Source organism: Canis aureus, chromosome 10 (assembly GCF_053574225.1).
Source record: "Canis aureus isolate CA01 chromosome 10, VMU_Caureus_v.1.0, whole genome shotgun sequence".
NCBI classification, from domain to species: Eukaryota; Metazoa; Chordata; class Mammalia; order Carnivora; family Canidae; genus Canis; species Canis aureus.
The window spans coordinates 18,350,367-18,372,082 of NC_135620.1; the positions used below are offsets into that span (position 1 = coordinate 18,350,367).

Consider the following 21,716-nt stretch of genomic DNA (forward strand, 5'->3'; position numbering starts at 1 on the left):
AAGATTTTATTTATTTACTCATGAGAGACACAGAGAAAGGCAGAGACATAGGCAGAGGGAAACGCGGGCTCCTTGCAGGGAGTCTGATGCAAGACTCCATCCCTGGACCTTGGGATCATGCCCTAAGCCAAAGGCAGATGCTCACCGCTGAGCCACCCAGGTGTCCCAGTTGTGTTTAATTTTTGACTGGACTTGAATAGAAGCAAGGGTTTTCACTTAGGAAAACATATATCCACTTTAATTTGGTTTTCATTTAATAATCCCACTGTAAATAAAACAAATTGCTTTTATTCTTTTTTATTTTGAGTTGATTTTCTTCTTTTCTGTATCTGATGGCCAAACTGTTGAGAGACTGCTGTTTTCTCTTCTTGGCTGCTCCCGAGCAGGGACTTGGTTCTTTCTTGTGATGATAGTCGAGGAAGCATTTCTATGTCCCCTAGAACTGTTCTGTAGTAAACCCTCAACACAGATGCACATTTCCAATCCTTGTCTTTGGAAGCTCATCACACAACTTCACAACAGGTAGGCTGCAGAGGAGTTCAGTCATTACTCAACCTGACTGTGAGCTCTGAATACCCTAGTTTCCAGAAGGTATTTCCATTTCTGGACTTTCTTTTTCTTTGTCCACATTTATTGCATATCCTTCAGCTAGTCCTTGACTCAGGAAAGGATGCTTCTAGAGGAAAGGCTACTTGAAAAAAAAGTCTTTTAAAGGGAGCCCACAGCCTAATGCACAGTACCTGAACTCACCTTTGCTGGCCTTCATACTTTCTTCCTGGGAGGCCTCAGGGGGTTTCTTTCCTGGAGCTAATCTGGCATGGCAGTGAAGAGTCCAGACCTGGAGCTAGCCCTTTGGGGTTCAAAACCCATCTCTGCCACTTAGTAGGAGTGACCTCTTACCTAACTTCTGCTGCTCACTTTAGCCAATCTTCTATGCCTTGGGTTCCTCAATTGCAAAATAAGGATGCTAATTAATATAAGAGTCTCTACCACAGAAAATTCTGAGATTCTCACAAGTTATTATATGTACCTGACAGAGAAAACACTGAATATATGTCAACTCTCATTATTGTTTCAGACACTTAGTTCATCCTGGGAGGAAAGGCACTATCTATTATTTAAACTCTAGGTATGTAAATTTCACATGGAATATAGAATATACAATAGGAGCAATTTATCACCTACTCTAAGATAAAGGCTTCTGAATAAACATGAGAAATCCTTCTCTACATCTTGCATTGAATTAAGTTGAAATTAGTGAGTAAAGATTACTCTCTTGCACCCTAGTGCTATAGCCGGAATTTCCAGCTATAGTTTTATCTCCTTGCACTCCCAGCCCAGTCATAGCCCACAACCCACAGGGGCTGGATACTGTCTGTTTCTGCCTCATTGCTAGGGGCCCATTCTGATCTAGCGCAGTCACAAAAGGTCTAGCCAGCACCCGGTATACAATTAATTTATACTCAGCTTGGATTAGAGATACGTAAGACCCATGAGAGGTGAGGAGAGAGAGAAAGCGAAGGGAGGGGCGACAAATCTTCAGCTTCTCAGTACACATTTTCCTAAAGCCAGTCCTGTTTCCCCGGACTGAATCGATGGACAGCTCAGGTTTTCCTGAGCTACAGAAATTCCTTTTGAAGAAAACAGGCAGATACAGACTCAGACTCAACACAGACTCAGAAAATTCAAATAAGAGTCTTCAAATCTTGAGTGAAAACAAGACTTGAACTTAACATACCTGGCCAGGTCAGATCAGGACAGCAATAACAAAAGAAAAAAAAGGAAGTCCGTCTGCCTTTTCTGATAACATCTGCCAAATGACTGTGAGTAATAGTGTGTGGCTTTCAGGGTGGTTGTAAAATAAAGACCTTATTAATTACACAGTTTGGGATGAGCACTGCCACCCAAACTTGCCACTTCCATGCATGTGGTTTCTTGATCACATTTAGCTCTTGGTCTTTGGCATGTGTGGAGCCATGAAGAACATCACATACAGTTGGGTAGGCTATACTGTGAAAAAGGACGCCCAGCTGAGGGCAAGTGGTGCTAACCTCCAGTTTTATTCGGCTTAGCACCTTGATTCAGGAAAGGATGCCTCTGGAGGAAAGGCTACTTGAAAAAAATCTCTTTCAAAGGTACTCCAGAAGCTAATGCAGAAAGATGCATTAATCTCGATGAGTGTCTTTCACTACTTCCCACGAAGGTTCTCCATGGGATGTAGCAGCAATCTTGGCGGACATTTTGAACTCAGAATTCTGATCCCCTTACTTATAATGGGGGAGTTTTCCATTATAAAGATCTTCAAGAGAAACAGGGCCCACCCGGTGCAGCAGGCCGGATAACTTTCTAGGAACCCCTGTGGCTAGGGCGAAGGAATATCACCAATCACTTGCACATTCCCTGAACAGAAAAGGGCAGGGGGAATTCCTCTAAGTAACAGTAAATTCCAGTTTCCAAGGCGGCAGAGGCAGGAATAGCAGGAGCTGTAGAAAGCATCCATTACCCAGCACCACAATGAAGGCTTTCAAGTAGGGCTGCATGCAATGCTAGCCTAGTTCTGCTGGTGGTTCTGCTGTTGCACTGGCTGCTGTAAAGTCACCCTTGTGTCCAGCCTGTTTTGCAGTCTGATTCTCCAAGTTTCTCAGCAGTAAATTCAATTCTCTTAAATTGGTCTCAATGGTTTACAAATAAAATCGTTGTACAGAGATTAGGATAAGGAGAGTTTTGATGCTGCTACATCCATCACAGAGAGCTAAAAGTTATCCTAGAAATGCTATCAGACAGGACTCTACCTTCCTACCACGACATAGGTAGGGCCAGCACTCAGCTGGTGTGGGAACCAGTCTTGTCCCACCATCTCAGGAATCTTAGAATATCAACTATTCATTGCTTTCTGGTATATTGAAACTACTCCTCTCAAGTAGATCCTTCCTGTCAATGTTTGAATATGACCACATAGCTCTAAGATAAATAAAACCATTTGCCTTGAACCCACATGACTGAGCTATTGCCCTATCTCACAGCTTACCAAGTGGAGTGTCAGAGTACTGTGTGTTCCAAGAATGGGTTCTAGATGTGCCATGAAATATTGAAAGTTAAATAAATATTTGGTAAATTAGAATCTTTAGGAGGAGGACCCAAGATGCCCGTTTTAAACTTTTTCTGCCAGAACTCAATGTAATTTGTAAGTCTGGGTAACTATGTCTTCCTTCATTTCTGGAAATTTCTCCACATTTTTACCTCAAATATCTCCACATTTTACCTCAAATACCTCACATATTTACCTCAAAAATTACCTCAAATATAAAAGTCACTTCATCTTCTTTTCCTTCCTTCTGAAAAGCATCTTACACTTAAATTAGAGATCCTCTCCCTACTCTGTATATCTTAAATATTCTTCCTTACTTTCTATTTCTTCACTTCTATAGATTCTCATGATTTCACCTAGTGTGTCCACAATTGTTAGATCTTTTATCTGCTTTATCTATTCTATGGCTTAATATATATATTTTTCAATTATTTTTTAAAAGATTTATTTGGGAGAGAGAGAGAATGTGTGTATGTGTGTGTGTGTGTGTGAGAGAGAGAGAGAGAGAGAGAGAGAAAGTGAGCACAAGTGGTGGGGAAGGAAAGAGGGGGAAGGAGAAGCAGGCTCCCTCCCTCTCCCTCTGCCTCTCTCCCCACTCACCTTCTCTCTCACGTAAATAAATAAATCTTAAACAAAAAAAGAGTTTCTCGGTATGGTTCTATTTTTTGTGTATGCTGACACTTTCTCTCACTGCAACGAGTTATCTTTTGTGCTTTGTAATTTTAGTTTGTGAGCTTACCTTTGGTAGGATTGTTTCCATGAAAGCTCCTAATACTCAGTCCCAAGTTTGCCTCTCTTCGTGTTTCATTAATTTTGAACCAATTTTTATCATTTTATGGTTCTATTTCTGTATGATAAGGTAAATATGAATCAGAACTATATACCATACACAACGCGGATTTGAGATTCAAATTGCTCCAGTGAGGGATGTATTTTCAGCATTTTTGCCAAATGAAAAGACTTTTCCTAGCTTAGGTTTACATGCAGGAGAAGAGCAGTATCCTAACCCAGCCCCTTTTAGGCACAAGGCCTACAAAAGTTGACTCTCATTCCTAAATGACCATTATAATTGCCACCCCTAAGATTTAGGCCTGCTCACAATACTCCTGTAGGCTGCTTCACTTCCACTCTTATTCAGAAGTTCTTGCTTTGAATTTCCATTGCATTTTGAATACCCAGATAGTTCACATTTCTCCTTTCAGGCTTTGTATGTATTTTTTAGATCTGTAATGTATTTTTCTATATTACCATACGGCTTGTGTGGGAAGGGTGTCTCCCCAAATCAATCCAATCTGTCATCTTGATCACCAGTCTGGACTCACATTTTTAATAAACTCACTAGGTAAATCTTATAGACACTAAAGTTTGGAAATTAGACACGAAGTTTGAAAATTACTGCATTATGGAATTCAATACTTTCCTTTTTACCACTCTCTCACCCTCATCATCCCACAAACACATAGCCAATTACTCAAATTCAATTTACTTCCTAAATATTCTTGTCTTTTCACTCCCTAAATCAATTGCCATTGAAATGATTTCATTACTGAAATTCCAGCATCTAGACTTTCTCTCTTAAAATTGTACCCATTCAGGATGCCTGGGTGGCTCAGTGGTTGAGCGTCTGCCTTTGGCTCAGGGCATGATCCCAGGATGCAGGGATCGAGTCCCCTATCAGGTTCCCTGAGAGGAGGCTGCTTCTCCCTCTGCCTGTGTCTCTGCCTCTCTCTGTGTGTGTCTTTCATGAATAAATAAAATCTTTTAAAAAAATTGTAAATAGATCATCATGGTGATCTGTCTACAGCATGTATTTGCCCAAACCTAGAATACTTCTCTTTCCTACAAGATAAAGCTCAAACTTCCTAGAATATAGAAAATCACCCATTATCCTACATCTCTTCTGCTTTTTATCTCAGTTATCTTTAACTTGACTTCATGAGGTTTCCTATATAGACAATGTTTATGAACCCTAGTCTTGTGCATATTGGAATGACCTTGTCCTTGTCCTTCTTTCTTCCGAACCCATCCTATGCATGTTTCAAGACTCAGATCATGTAATATCTCCTCTAGGCAACTGTACGATAATGTCTTTGACCCTCCAGGAAGGGCGAAAGATCTCTCCTCTGTGCATCCAGAGGGCCCTATACATGCTCCACCACAAAAAATTATACTGGAATTTAATATATCTGTTTCTCTCAAAAGAGAAGAGCTTCCAAAGAGAAGGGATTATGTTTGATCTTTGTATTCCCAAAATCTGCCTGTATTATTATGCTGGCACAAAATACAATGTTTGTAGAATTATTGAGAATCCCAGAAAAACAGCTCTTTCCAATGAGCTGGATCCTCTCTTAAAGTTTTTTTCTGCTTTGGAACATTTAACCTGGTCAGAAAAACATATCCTCCAGAAAAAGTCTTCATCTAAAAAGATTTAGTAGATTATGTGCTTGGAAAATTGGGATCAGTCCAGTAGAAATGTTCAACCGTTGTTGATATGCTCTCTTGGCTCTGCCAAGTTGACAGAAATACCACTCCTAGTATAATTCCTTATCAAATTTACAGTTTTTTCCCCATTTGTTCTATCATAGAAAATAGTAGTAACAGTCCCAATGAAAAATAAAGAGATTGAGAAAACTAATAAAGAAACAATTAGATACAATATTTTCTCTCCTTAAAAATATACACAGTGTGATTCCAGTTTGGGAGAGGAAAAAAATAATAAACTGAAACAATACAAACGAGCAAAGACTAGTTAGTAACTATATTCCACATTAAACCTTTCTAGACTACTTAGATTCCTCTTTTTCATATATTGGATTATGTTGAAGTATTTTGAGGTCCTATAAGATTTTTCCCTCCATAAAGCACAAAATTAGACTAAACCCTCAAAGATCTTTGAGACATATTATGCCACAAAAACGGCATTTCTTTTTCTTTTTAGCTCTGTGTGTGCACGCACGTGCGTGCATGTGTGTGTTAAGTGCACACAGGAATTATTAGGGGATTTAAAGCATTCAACAAGCATGATTGCTTTTTAAAAACATCTTGAGTTACTTTTATACAAGAAAAATAAAATATGAATTTTAAAGCTAAAAACAGATTTTCTTGAAATATCCTTTTCATTGTCTTTGTTCTCCATCTCATTTTGAACACTTGAGGCTTAAAGCATTTAATTAGGATGAGTTAATTCATCCATATGTAAACCCTGAGGTGGTTTTAAAAATTCCATTTGTCATTAGAGAAAGTGAACATCAGGCACTGGCCTCAGATTACTGTGTTGTTGACAGAACAGGACTTAAAACTTTCCTGCTAGATGTCTTTGAAGCTTATGAATGTCATTGAAATAATTTTGAACAATGCAATGAGTGTGAAAGCAGGAATGGGAGCTTTCCTTAGCTTTTGTGACCTGAGAAAGAGTTCCAAAGGAATTATGAGTATGAAATAAGAACCAAAGTTTTGTTTTTCGTTTTTTTTCTCCAAGCCAAAAAAGGAAGAAGTGCTGGAGCTTTGAATGGCTTGGTTGCAGTTTTGTACTGTGATTACTCTCTCTTAATATTTACCCTAAGGATGGAAGGTGATGTACCCCACACATTCTTTCACTGCACTTCCAACCCATAGTATTATTTCCAGACATGAGATTCCTTTGTTCCAATTAATTCCTTTCTTCTGAAATTGGCCATCTATCAAAAAATGGCAGACATATTACATGGACCAAGCCTCTACCAAAACCTTCCCCATATGCAACCTTCTGGAGATGCTGCTATCCCTACTTCCCAACTCACACTCACACCTCCCTTAGTGCCCTCATGTCTACAAGCATACACATGTCCTTGGGACAGTTATACTGCCTTTGTGGACAGCATCTGGCTTTTTCTATAGATACCTCTCTAATTGACCTCTATAGATATGCACATCAGAACCATCTTCAAAAAGCTTAAAAACTGTATTATCCATTCCACATCCAAACTCTCTCAAATTCTGATTGAGTAGGCCAGGAGAGAAGCTTGAGCTGATATACTGATTCAAGAGCTCCTCAGATGGATCTGATATGCAGATGTCAAAGTGCAGAACAGGATGGGAACCCTTAACAGCCCCTTTCTGAGAAGTCAATGAAAGAGAAAGAAAGGCTCATCATTGAATTAGCTTGTTTGATAATAATCTTCTCCAAATGTGTTTCTTTGCTAACAACTACTGTATATCTATCAAATTTTACCCACTTCTTAATGACTCCAGGAGTTTGCCTGCAGTGGAATTTTGCATTTCCTAATAAAAGAATTTTAAGTTATATTGATGGTAGTATAGACCTTTTCTTTATTAAAAAAAGGGGTGGGGGGGAAGGCCCTATGTCAGGCATAAAAGAAATGATTTTTAAGATTGAAAAGGATTAGATTTCTAACTTAGAAATCCATGATAGATAGGGGAAGAGAGAAAGCAATAAAACAAGAAAAAGTCAGAGAGAGACAAAAAATAAAAGACTCTTAATTCTAGGAAACAAACTGAGGGTCACTGGAAGGGAAAAGGGTAGAGAGATGGGGTAATTGGGTGACAGACATTAAGGAGGGCATATGATGTAATTAGCACTGGGTATTGTATAAGGCTGATGAATCACTGATGTCTACCTCTGAAACCAATAATACATTATATATTAATTACTTGAATTTAAATTTTGAAAAATAAAATGTTAAAAAAGAGGCATAAGAAAATAAAACATTTAACCTTAAAAAAAAAGAAATCTGTGATAGAAATTCTTACCAAAATCATCTAGTATGATCTGATACGACTCCTAAAAGTCTTCCTAATTTAGAACCAATGTACTTGGTTGACAATGAAAACAAAAAGTAAACTTTTTTAGAAAAGGAAAATGCAATTCTTAATTAAAAGATAAAAAGTTTCAGTTCATGTAAGAAAAGCAAGTATTGAATGATTATATTGCTATGATCATGATTTCAAGAAACGTCTTACACACAAGACCCAAGAAGTAAAAGTAGCTCATGTGTCTAACCATGGATGAATGGACAAGCAAAATTCAATATATGCATGTAATGGAATATTACTCAGCCTGAAAAAGGAAGGAAATCCTGTCACATGCTACAGTATGGATGAACTTTGAGGACATTAGACTAAGTGAAATAAGCCAATCACCAAAAGACAAATACTATATAATTCCACTTACATGAGGTATGAGAGTAGTCAAACTTCCAGAAACAGAGAGTAGAATGGTGATTGCCAGGTTCTGAAAGGAGGGAAAATGGCGGGTTGTTATTTACTAGGTATAGAGACTCAGTTTTTCAAGATAAAATAGTTCTGGAGGTTGGTTGCACAACAATGCACACACACACCACTATTGAACAGTAAACTTATAAACGGTTATGATGGTAAATTTCGCTATGTGTTTTTTGCCATAATTAAAAAGAAAAAAAATGTCTTCAGTTGAAAAGCCAAGACTCAGTATTTGATATTTTTTTTGTGTTTTGTTTTTTTAGTATTTGATATCGTCAGCTTAGATAAGGCACTACAGAATTGAAATTAAACCCAAGTAGAAGTTAATTTTGACTTTAACACATAATATATAAACAAAATTAAGGACCATATTTACTATTCATTTTTCAGATAGTCAGAAAGTATTTATTTCTTGTGTATCTCCCGAGATAGTTTTATAGAAGCTTGACTGGCTCTGAGTCAGCCTCAGTCTTATCTGGGGAGGATTAGATTCAGTCCAGAGTGTCACAAGTATGTATCTCTGGGGTCCTGACATTTCCAGATCTGAGTGTTTTCCTGTCAGACCAGTGTTGTTCCCATTGTTACTACTAACAATGACTTGAAAGTTCCAGTCTAAAGCAGAATTGATCAAATATGGCTCCTGAAGTTTTTCTGGGTCAGGACCAGACTAGACAACTCACCATTTGTCTAACTTGGGACATCTTCAACCTGTTCCTGATGAACAACTCATCTGATTATCCCTAAATCTTGCAATCTCAGACCCTGGGAAGTTGTGACACCACTAGTCACTAGTAAGAAATGAGGCAAGTGGCTTTAAGCCCAGTCCACGTATTTCCCTCCCTACCCATTATCATTGCATATCTGAGACAAGGGTGTGTTAACAGGAACAGGCTTGGAGGTCCACCAGATAGGACTCTGAAATATAATTAGATTTCTGTTTGAGATTTCAGCTTCATGTGCTGTCTTTTCACTGGTAGCTTTCTTAATGGAATTAGAGAAAATATCTTTCGAAAGAGTGAAAGAGAGACAGACTCCTGAGCCCAATAAAACCAAGTCATCTATATTTGATGACTCGTTTTACAGCAAGGACGTTTGTCTAGACTGATTAAAATATGCAATCTGAAACTAGTTAATACCTACATAGCCTTTCCCTCCCTCTCTGACTCTCTGCATGCTATACACAAGCATTGGATATTTCTTTCATCAGGTTATGCCTTTACACCCCATCTTGCATGCATATAACTCCATTTACACAGAAGATCAAATTCTGAAATTAATCTCTTTTTCTAAGGAATATTGAAAATATAAATCCAAGTATCCTTGTCTCTCTGCCTATGAAATATGGTTTTGTGACATGGATAAGACAGCTTCTGTAAATAGTGGAGAAGGACAAGACAAAAATGTTTAACTAAAGTCACAGGTGCAATTTTGTGTATGAGTAATGAAACCGGATTTAGGTTGCAAATGTTGCAAAGTTCCCTGCCCAGAGAATGACTGACACCTTTTGGTATGGAAGTTTTCAGATGTGTCAAACCACTGCTATTTCTTCCGTCATTGTTAAGGGTTAATGGTATAGGTTGCCGCAGTGGTGAAGGACAGGAACTGCAGGAAGACCCCAAGGGAAAGACTAGGCAAACATTGTCAGATTATAAGGTTTTAGCTAAGAAAGGAAGAGTGATTTTGATTTTGTTGCAGTATTGGAAATATGGTTTTCTTGTCATCAAATAGACACAGACTACGATGTCACCATCATTAGATAAAATGCCGTCTACTACACATGCATCCTCAGTACACATTCATAAGATAGCATGAATGTGAACAGAAGTGAAGACAAAATGTCTTTGCAATCAGACCACCAAAGTGACCTTGGTTCATGGGCATATGAACTTCAAGGTAGTTCAGTTTTAATCACTGGGTTATATTTATAGGTGTCATCAGGACTATATGTAATTTATTTCATTATCAACTGTGTTTTGCTTTGTATCTCTAGTATCTTGAGGAACTTGGTTTTTCTAATTAAAGTCCAGGACACAGGTTTAGTGATTCTTGCTATACCATCTGAGTCTTTTTTTACAATAGGACTAACAATACAGTGATTGGCTGAAAAGAAGAAAGTCAGAAAAGAGAATTTTTAGAGTAGCAATAATAAAAGAACTGTTAAGCATTATCTGATGCTCTAAATAAAAGTATTTGGGGGTGCCTGAGTGGCTCAATTGATTGGTCATCTGCCTTTGGCTCGGGTCATGATCCCAGGATCCTGGGATTAAGCCCCACGTCTGGGTCCCTGCTTGGTCTGCTTCTCCCTCTGCCACCTCTCCCTACCACCTGCTCATGCTCTCACTATCTCTCTCTCAAATAAATAAATAAATAAATAAAATCTTAAAAAAATAAAAGTATTTGGTTTCATTGTAGGCAGACTAGCAGACTATATATCATTGGTTCTGGTTTTGTGGCTCACTCGTACTAGATGGTTGTGACTTCCTACCATCTGCTTCAACTTATTCCATTGCCTTGATTTTATATTGCCCAATTAGTCTAATATTCAAGTGAATCTTTTTTTTTTTTTTTTTGGTAAAAGAGTCAAAAAGCAAATCACATCTTGAGATAGGAGCCAAGTTCAAGGCTTAATTTCTGGTAATTTTTCCACATGCATTTATATGTCCCTAATCAAATTAACTGTCAAACATTGCTTGCAATGAACCTGATTGCACACTTTAAATTTTCTTAGGGGGAAGCTTGACTTGAGATTTTTAGCCATTAAGAAACTACTTTTGTTTCCAGATTAAAGCAATTGAAAAATTAGATAATAAACAAATTACTCATTTAACTCCAGCTATATAATATTCAACTAACCAATATTACTATAAAGATTTATGCTCAATAATTATTAAGAACTGCTGTCTCAGAAGTTCTAAAGAGTAAAGATTCTAAGATAATGATGGCAGTAATGACATTAATTAATGTCATGCCACTCAACAATGTAAAAAACACTAGCGATGTATTCATTTTTTTAGTTTTAACATTATAAATAGAGGGGTTTTTTACATGAAATCAGATTCATTTCGCTTACACTTAGAAGTTTCTGTTATATGGGGTATCTGGGTGGCTCAGCCAGTTAAGTATCCGACTCTTAATTTTGACTCAGATCATAATCTTAGGGTCGTGAGATTGAGCCCCATGTGGGGCTCCATACCCAGTGGGGAGTCTGCTTCTTTCCCTCTCTCTCTGCCTCCCCCCCATAAGTAAATCTTCAAAAAAAAGTTTCTGCTGTAAAATTGTTTCAAGTCTGCATTAAGAAAGCAGTAGTTTTTAAAAAAAGTTTGTTTGTTTGTTTGTTTGTTTGTTTAAGAAAGTGAGAGAGATAGAAAACACAAGCCAGGGGGCGGGGAGGGGCCGAGGGAGAAGGAGAGGGAGAAGCAGATTCCCTGCTAAGCAGAGAACCTGATGTGCAACTCAGGACCCAAAGATCATGATAAGCTGAAGGCAGATGCTCAACCAACTGAGCCACTGAGGTGCCCCAGAAAGCAACAGTTTTTTAAATATTGTATTCCATTGGAGAGGATACATATTGCAGAAAACTTCCTAGGTGGACAAACTGCTCTCTCCAATTTCTCTTATATACTGTACAAGGCTTTTTCATGCTACATCAGAATCATTTCTCCTCTTATGATTATTTTCCTTTCTTCCATTTAGAGTTCCTTATCATTTTTGAGGTTGTCTGAAGGTCAGCTCTTGTACTCACTGAGCTTGCATCCCCTATAATTGCTCTGCTTTCAGGGCATAGTGGGATTTCTGAAGGAGAGATATATTTACCGAGAAGGTTAACTTATTAGGTTCTCTTTACTGCACCAGAAAACCCTCCAAGGTGATTTAAGCACCTTGGTGTTTCAGCATCTCAATTTTCCAGTCTTCAAACACATGCCTTTGCTTTATGATTCAAGGTAAGTCACAGATGGCCAATAGCTGCTGACTTCCTCCCAGAGGGCAGCCTTAGTCAAGTTCAAAAGGAGTTCTGGGCACAGAACAAAACAAAACAAAGCAAAAACAAGTATCTGCCCAATTATAAAGTCTTTGCAGAGAAGAGGCTTTTCGTCATTTTTATAGTCATGTTAGAAGAGCTTAGCAGTACTTTCACAAAGCAGACATGGGAATTCTTTCTTTCCTACCTATATACTCTGTCCTCTGGTTTCTGTGTTCTTCCACCCACATCACTTTTTAGAGCAGTTTGCCAATGACACCAATACTGGTAGAGGTGGGGCTGAGAAACTAAAATTGCTTCATATACAGCTTTGGGCCTTTGGGTTCTCTCTGTCCCCAGGGAAGATTGGACTGGGAAACATCTTCCTGGTAGGTTTTGTTAGATGTGACAATGTATTCCTCTTTCTCTTCTCAGGGTGTGATTTGAGATTGTAAGACTAAAAACTGGATTTGGCTTTAGCAAGCACTAGCTACATTTTCTTTTTGAGAGTGACCTATTGAACACTTGGTTTTGTTCTGTGCTGTGCTCTGCCAATATGAAAACTTATTTATTGCAATGTTGGGACTGTAGGTTCTTTCTTTTTCAACAGCCTTGGCGGTCAGCCTGATTAATGTGTACTGGGTAAGAAGAATGAGGCAGGGCTACATTCACACACAAAAAAAGCTTGTTGGCAGTACCCCTTAATCTTAGGAATGAGTTTGTTAGAATACTGATATTTTAGTTCTATATGAGGGCAAGTGGACCAGTAGACATTGGTCCAGTTCATTTCTTTGAAGTGAGGGGGATCTCAATAACCTAGCAACTCTGCCTTCTATCAAATGTAATCCCAATATGTGTGTATAGGTGACCTGAATCCAGTCCTTCCCAGCTCTCTGTGTGAAGAGGGATTTAAGGGAAGGCTGCCTGCCTAGATAATTATTTTTGACATTGGGATCTTAAACGTCAGGGATTTTAGTTATTATGCCCATTTCCAATCACATGCCTGTTTCATGGCCCTTCAGCTTGTATGGCCAAAGAGCAACATGATATAATGTGTGGGGGGACCCACAAACATTGAAATGAAGAGTCAGAAAATCTGAATTTGAGGCTTCAGTGTTTGCATCTAAAAATGGAATTAATAGTAGTTCTACTTCATTGAGTTGCTACAAAAATGAAATGAGCTAGTAAGCATCAACTTCTCAGAACTATGCCAGGCATATCATAGGTGGTTAGTATTAGCTTCTCTCTGGAACATTTCCAATAATAATCTGTATACTACATGGAAAGAAGGGCCACTTACGGTCTTTTAGGGCAATAAATTCCAACTATTGAACGTTCTATTGTTAGAAACGTCTATCTTACCATTGGAATTCACTCCAAGTGTAAGTTATCTCTTTATCTTGTATTAATTTGTAACTTGTCTTACATAAACACTTACACAGACATTTCTGGAAACTAGGACATCTACTGGCAAACCCCGCCTCTGTCTCTAATAATTATTTATCCCATAGAGGGAAAGAACTGAGACTTGGCTCCAACTATAGGTAAACTCCTCTCCTTTAGTGAGTCAAGATATCTGTCTAGTTACTAGGATTTTGTTTTCTTTTTATTAGAAATTCCACACTTCCTGGGTATAGGGAACAGAATTAAAATTTATTTCTATAGCATGTAGTAACATAAAATAAGCTACTCAAATGGAAGGGATACTGCAAAGAGCTGAAGAGGATCAACTGTGATTTCCAAAGTCTGACTATTGGTCGTGAAATGTCAACAGTGGTCATGTGAGGCTCAACTCTTGGTCAAGTTTGAGATGAAGTCTAAAGGTTTGTGTTTTAACAATTCCCCCAAAGACCTTATTAAATGAAAGAAGACTAGGCTGCATTTTGTTTTTTTGTTGTTGTTTTGTTGTTGTTGTTGTTTGTTTTTGTTGTAGTTGTTGTTGTTGTTTTAAGATTTTATTTATTCATGAGAGACACAGAGACAGAGTCAGAGACATAGGCAGAAGGAGAAGCAGGCTCCATGCAGGGAGCCCAATGTCGGACTCGATCCCCAGACCTCTGGATCACACCCTGAGCTGAAGGCAGATGCTCAACTGCTGAGCCCCCCAGGCATCCCTGCATTTTGCTTCTGTGCTTGGTTTTTCATTTAAAGTGTTATATAAGAAGGTTTCATCTGATTTGTCACTTTAGAGGATTGAACAGAATGGCCACAATCAACAGGATCAATTCCAGACCCTCTGATGAGAGAAATTAAGACACCTGGCACAGATAGCTCTTAGCTGGGTTCATCAGAACTTTGCTTTATTTCTTAGGTTCTATATATAGCAAGATCATGGCAATCCAGGCTGCAAGTGTCTCACCACCATGCTTCAGTGTTGCTCTTTTATAACCAAGTCTGGTTTATTGCCTTTCTGCTTCTCCTAATTAGAGCAATTCACACTCTATCAAAAGTTAGCTTTAAGTAATTTAACAAAGTAATAGTGCTATTGATTAGTAAAGCTTTATGCTGCCACTGGGAAGAAAAATCAGCCTTTGGAATTAAACTCGGTTCAAGTCAATTCAGCTGCTTACTTTCTAAGAGATCATGGTTACCATGGTCTGCTCAAGTTCTCTGAGCCTTCAACTCTCTCACCTATAAAATAGATCCAGGATCATAAATAACAATTAGGTATTATCAATGAGCAGTGGCTGCTGGGAGTGTGGACTAAGGATGGTGAAGCCAAGTAGGCAAGCCAGGGTAAAAGAATCCCGAAATCAAAGGTCTACTGTGGAGTAGAAAGTAAGCTATGAGGCACATATTTGTCATTCCTGGACTTCTAAAGTATATACCCAAGGATAGCATAAATATAAAACAAAGTAAGAGATGTGAAATTGATTTTTTAAGCCAAGTTGTATCCAAAAGCTACTATCACTTTTATTAGTTTTATTATTAACAATGGACTATTAGAAAAGAAATGAAAGGAGAAATCTGCTTATATGTTCTGTATTCAAATCAAATTCTCTTATATTTCCTTGGTAGTAAGCATTTTATCCGTGGTCCTCTGGAGACAAAACCGGTCTTTGTTATTATATATGCTAAGTAAAGAAGGTAGGCTGAATGGGGTAGATTTCAGACAAGGTGGGAAGAAGCTATGCTCCAGCAAGCCTGCCACAGATGCCACAGGCATTAAGAGGTAGGGCTTTAGGAAGTTCCTCACATCATTCCACAGAGGCAGCCACCTACTTTGCCAGGCATCAGGCCAGCTCTGGCAGGAGATTGGATCAAGGCTATTTGCATCTCTGTTTTCAGGACATTAAGTGTTGTCTACCCACACAAAGTGAGGAGGAGATCAATGCAGTTCTGCAGAAAGCTTAATTTTGGAGAAGGAAAAGGAGGAGGAATTGGTAGAAGATGGGGATGGAGAAAGAAAGAAAACAAGTCCAATCTTGAAAAAAGAGAAATCTTGCTTTCAATGAAGTACAGATTCCATTTTTTTTTATTTTTATTTATCTATGATAGTCACACAGAGAGAGAGAGAGGCAGAAACACAAGCAGAGGGAGAAGCAGGCTCCATGCACCGGGAGCCCGACGTGGGATTTGATCCGGGGTCTCCAGGATCACGCCCTGGGCCAAAGGCAGGCGCCAAGCCACTGCGCCACCCAGGGATCCCCAGATTTCATTTTCTAAAGTGTGATTAAGACATCTTTAGAAAAGATACTTTAGTATTTTTAGGGGAGGGTTGAGAGTTTCCCTGATGTGTTTCAAGGAATAATGATAAAACAGAAAGATCTATCCTCTCCTTGGCATAGTACTAGGTACTGCCATTTATGTGTACGTCACATAGTATGAGTATGTCATTTATGTGTTATATGATATGGGATCAACGGCCTGGAAGTGTCATATGCCCAGCCCAATTTCTCAGGGCCAATAGATGACAAAGCCCAGCCTCAGGATCTGAGGCCACAGTTCAAAGTGTGTGGAAAGACCAAAAAATTTTAAACAATGCTGGCAACTTTGTGTTGTAACTCATCTATAAATAGTTCCCTGACAGTTTCTAATTCCCGATGACTTGGTATAATGCAAGCTATTCAGCAATGTGATATGGATAGATATTTCCTTTTCAAAACATTGCATGAGTACATGATTTCCTCCCTTGGTCTACCCTCTAGGAGAAGTAGGAAAAGAGCAAGGTAGTAGGAATTTACCTCCAAGCTATAAAGCCTTCCTCTCCTTTCAGTAATCATGGAGAGGAGTTCCTAGTTACTAAGGAGACAACAACAGACTCCATTAGGTTCAAGTACAACACTTAGGTTGCCTGGCTATAGAAAGCCAAAAAAGCAAAGGAAAATATTATCATTGCTGAAATCATTTGATGTCTATGACTAATAAAAAACATGTTGGCAAACTGAATTTTTAGAAATGCCCAAAGGGCTAGGTTAGAGCTACGAATTAATGGCATACAGCAGTTCTGTCTGAAGAAAAGGAAAAAAAAAAAAAAAGATGTTAAACTCTTTTAAAATTTATCTGAATAACCAAAAGGTCCCCACAGAAATCTTAACAATCAATTTCGGTTCTTTATTCAATTTTTAACTTCAATCTAAATTTCCCTTCCCCTTTCCTTATAGCTAAATAATAAAGTTTGCACATTTTGAGTCACGTTATCCTTGGGTTCTGAGGGCCCTGGGGGCCTCTTTTACCTTCTTATGCAACATCTCATAATTCAAGAGTTATTTTTAAGGGGTCCCTGAAAACTGTACCCACTTTAGAGACTCTGAGGGCTGATGTGTCCATTCATGCATGTGCAGTGCCCCTCAGAGGCTGGAGGAAGCCAGAGGTGGAAAGAATTGGAGGTGAGCCAGACCTCTAATTACCTCTTGACCTAGGTCCCAGAGGTTACTGTGGGCCTGCCTGAAGATGTTCATCCAGCCTCTGCTTGATCATTTCCGGAGCAGGAGGCCTTTGACAGGACCCATCCTATCTTGTAATGAATGCAGCTCTGATTGTTGGAGGGTGCTTTCTCATGCTGTGCCAAAATTTGCCTCCTCTTGCATTTTATACCTGTTGTTTCCCATGGTATCTAGAATAATACTGTTTAACTCAATTTCCTCTCCTCTTAAATAGTACCTTAGATTACTGAAGTCAGACATTGTAACTCCCTTGTATACTGTCCTCTCTAAACAAATATCCTCAGTTTCTTTCTTAGATCATAAGACAAATATTATAACAATAAAAAAGGCAAAATATATGATCACCACAAGGGAAAGACAAAAAGGTGGTCTGGAAATTGGAATTTTTTTTTAAGATTCATTTACTTATTTTATTTTATTTATTTATTTATTTATTTATTTATTTATTTATTTATTTATTTTTGTTGTTGTTGTTTTTATGATAGTCACAGAGAGAGAGAGAGAAGGGCAGAGACACAGGCAGAGGGAGAAGCAGGCTCCATGCACCGGGAGCCCGACGTGGGATTCGATCCCGGGTCTCCAGGATCGCGCCCTGGGCCAAAGGCAGGCGCCAAACTGCTGCGCCACCCAGGGATCCCCATTTACTTATTTTAGAGAGAGAGAGACAGAGTGTGTGAGTAGGAGGTGGTAGAGAGAGAATCCCAAGCAGACTCACTGCAAAGCATGGTGCCAGATGAAGGGCTCAAAAAGGGGCTTGATCCCAAGACCCTGAGATTATGGCCTGAGTCAAAACCAAGAGTCAAATGCTTAACTGATTGAGCCACCGAGGCCCCTGGAAATTTATTTTTTTTTCTTTAAAAACTTAAAGGAATTAAGTTTTTTTAACTGAAGGGCTGAAATGTTTAACTGGCATTAAGAATCATCACATCTTTATATTAAGACATATCCATCAAGTTATTCTATCCATCCAGTCATCCTATTGAAAGAGAAATGTAGCTTGATAAGACTTTTCCTTGGTGACACCACCCCAGTTCCCAGAGGCCACCTCACCAAATCTCTCCAAGTTGCTTTTAGTTTTTGCTTTTGTTTATATACTATCAATGCTTACTTTGAGAAAAGTTTCCAGGAAAATACTGATCTGCATTATAACACATTCTGAAAAGAAGGTGAATACCATCTATTAAGAATTAAGAGACAAGCAATGTAAGGAAATGCAGTCTTCTGTGCCTACTCCTATCAATATTGCAGTAAACAAGATTTCCAACACAGAAAAGCTGAAAGAATTTTATAGTAAATACCCACATACTTAATAACTAGACACCATTACCACATCACCTATCAATATCTCTTTCCACCCATCATCCCATCTCACTTTTTTACGTATGTCCATGTAGAGTGCATTCATCCACACACTTACCCTAATGCGTCAATTTGCATGCTGTTACTGTTTTTGGTTCTTTTCTGATACTTTTAGTTAGCGCTCTCTTCCAAATCCCTTTGCCACTCTTTCTCTCTGTATCACTCCTCCCACATTCTAGCCCCAAAGTTCTAAATGATAAAAACAAAATTTGAAAAGTCTGAGCATGGACAGTATTTTTTTTTTTTAAAGATTTTATTCATTCATTCATGAGAGACATAGAGAGAGAGGCAGAGACATAGGCAGAGGGAGAGCAGCACTTGCAGGGAGACTGATCTGGGACTCGATCCCAGGACCCCAGGATCACACCCTGTGCCAAAGGTAGACATTCAACCACTGAGCCACCCAGATGCTAGGGACAGTCTTGAAGTAGCATCAGGAAAGGACACTGAAGACCACACAGGCCTCACCGGCATTATCACCTCAGGCCTGGGATGGACGAGATCCTCAGGAATGAGCGGGCACAAACCAACTTACGAGAGAGGGTGGTATGGATGAGCATGCCAACCTTATAGTTTACTATGGGAAATATAGCTAGCTATCAAATACCCAGGCCCAGATATTTCTTGATCAACTCCATCTCTCTCTGAACTAATCTACAGGACCAGCCAGATGGTGAAGGGTTTTTGTGAACAGAAACTCAGTAAAGAAGGTCTTACTGGTATGGAGCCTTATCAGCATTGATTTTTCAACAGCTGGCCAGCACTATGCCTGACACCAAAGGGGTGCTTCATAATTAGTACAAAGATGAAATGAATATGTGAATACTAGCTACACTCTAAGAGAACTGCTGAGCAGACCAGAAACTCATGTTGTGTGGATCAGGGCACCTCTTATCTGCACTCTGTTGGTGAACCATGCCAGTCTACCCCTCCAACTCCCTTTAAAGAAGTTCCATGACTACCATTATCATTTGAATAACATTCTCTTTTAGCCACATGTATGGCATTAATTCAGCTTTCATGAAATCCTAATCCTGCTCTGGTCTGAAAGACAACCTGTCTTTAAAATGGGGTTATCTATGTCTATATAATCCCATCTTTGATGAACTGATTTTACTGGCTTTACTCACAAAAAAAAAAAAAAAAAAAAAAGTGATTCCCTGCTACCTAAAGTTTCCCCTGATGTACAAAAACCATTCCTTTCCCTATCTCAAGATTTATGTCTGATAAGAAATGTTAGTCATTTATTTTCTGGGCTTCCTAATTACCCATCCACAAAGACTTGGCAAAGTGAGCTCTTCAGTGGAAAGGCAGCAACACAAGCGTAAATACAACACTTTTCACAACAGACAGTTTTTCCGCAACGATAGATAAATCTAATTTTGACAAATTGATTTCATTTTGAAATCCATAAAAGGAGCTTTCTAGTTATAAAGTCTGCAGGTGAATCCTTTGGTTAGGCAACAACTTCCTAAAGTAGTTCTTTCAAAGATTTCAATGTCAAAAATCAGACTATTTTATAGCAAGCAATTCCTATCTTCTATTGCTTAGTGATTTGTACTCCTGACCACTTTCCCTATACAGATGCCACAGAAAATATCTGTAAATATCAGCATTTCATGGTAGCATCCCACTCTTCAGAGATTATTTGAACACAAACCTTTATGGTGTCAGAGTGGAAAATGACACAGAAGAAAGGCTCTCTGAAAGAGGCTCCCTCTTTCACGTGAGTTTTCTTACAGACTGGGAAAAAAAAAAAATCAGACACTTTTAGGCATTGACACCTCAGTGTAAAATGCCAACCACTGACTAGAGTTGCTTTCTAACTGCCTCTATTATAAGCAACCAAAATACAAAGTTCAGATGCAGATTAAAACCCTTAGAGAGGGTAAAAGATACCCTGATGTAGAGAGTGGCTTTGGTTGCTAGGTATTGGAATGCTTTGACAGGAGCACATGCACTCGGTTCCACAGACTGCAGAAAGGATTCAAGCTTGATAAACAGGGAACAGTTAATCAAAGCTGGGCTTCAAAGGCCATGTTTGTTCAGACTTCATTAGTTCTTTTTATTCCTTTGATGCATCTGTCTCTAGTGACAGAAACTCTTATTTTTTCAAGAAACTAAAGCACAAAAGGAAACTGAAAAAGCTGCAAACTGATTTGGCAACAGCGAAGCAAGAGGCTGCCATCACAGTTCTGGAACTCAATGAGAAGATAAGGACTCTATGTGAAGGGAAGCCAGCCCCTAGAGGTCAGTATTACCATGTGACAGTTGCACACTGGCCTCCATCCTGTGTGAGGTATATAGTTTTACTGGCAACAGAGCAAAAAGCAGGGCTCTGGTGCCAGGCAGCCATGCTGGCCTGGCCTGGCCTGGCCTGGCCTGACCTCCATTCCACATGAACAGTGGCATTACACCAATTACTGACTCCTGGCTGGGTTCACTTTCACTGTTAAGTGAGGTTGAGAATGAAGAAGAGGTCCCTTAGAGCAACTGAGGTTCCTGAAGCTGAGGAGCTGGGCTAAATAGACCTGATAAGTGTCTTTGCACAAGCTGGGTGGCAGTGAGGGAAGGGCAGAGTCTAAGGAAGAAGTGAGGGATGAAGCTCTGGAGTGGAGTGAGGAGTGGAGTTTGTCTCCAAGTGTGGACAGGCTTGTTTGCTCAGGCAGGCACAGGAAGCTGAACAGTGAGCGTTTTAACACAGGGCCAACAAACGAGCCAGGACCAAGCAGGGAAGGCTGGGTGAGGATGCTATCTGGGTGATTCAGAAGAATGTTAGTGATTTTGGTTTGGATTTTTGAACAAGTCTTCTCTAAGGGACTATCAACACACATTCGGGAAGGAAAACCCCTCAGACTGTCCTCATTAGGAATGATACGAGTTAACATTCAAAACTATGTGCCAGGCATTCGCTAAGCACTTCACATGTATTTAATTCTCAGAAGAGCCTCTGAAGTAAGTACATTTATGGATTCCAGAAGAATAAGCGGAGGCTTAGGGATGTTGATTACTTTGCCCCAGGTTAGACAAGTGTGAGCAACACCTAGGCAGTCCGCCTCCAGACAGCCACTTACCCTACCCAGTGTGTCTGCGTACCTCCGACACAGCAGGCTACTTCATTCCTGCTCTACAGCAGCGAGCAAGCCTCGTTCTGCCTGGTGAATCGCTCAGAAAACTGTGGTCCTCTGGATCAATGCCTTCCTCTCAT

The 21,716-nt window shown here is 39.3% G+C and overlaps 1 protein-coding gene and 1 long non-coding RNA gene across 13 annotated transcripts in view; one reads left to right on the forward strand and one right to left on the reverse strand.

The window, feature by feature from the left end:
• The window catches only part of LOC144322040 (uncharacterized), a 49,383-nt gene extending 41,066 nt beyond the window's left edge, over positions 1 to 8,317 (reverse strand). Inside the window, exon 1 of the long non-coding RNA XR_013387604.1 lies at positions 8,259 to 8,317. This is a non-coding gene — a long non-coding RNA (uncharacterized LOC144322040). The remainder of the gene's footprint in view (positions 1 to 8,258) is intronic.
• CCDC192 (coiled-coil domain containing 192) overlaps positions 1 to 21,716 on the forward strand; it is a 217,183-nt gene that overhangs the window by 129,173 nt on the left and 66,294 nt on the right. For 11 of the 12 annotated variants that reach the window (XM_077911512.1, XM_077911517.1, XM_077911514.1 and 8 more), the window contains one exon: positions 20,626 to 20,758. The exons of the other annotated variant lie outside the window; for it this stretch is intronic. In XM_077911512.1, the coding sequence (XP_077767638.1) occupies positions 20,626 to 20,758 (133 nt within the window). The remainder of the gene's footprint in view (positions 1 to 20,625; positions 20,759 to 21,716) is intronic. 12 annotated transcript variants of the gene reach the window in all.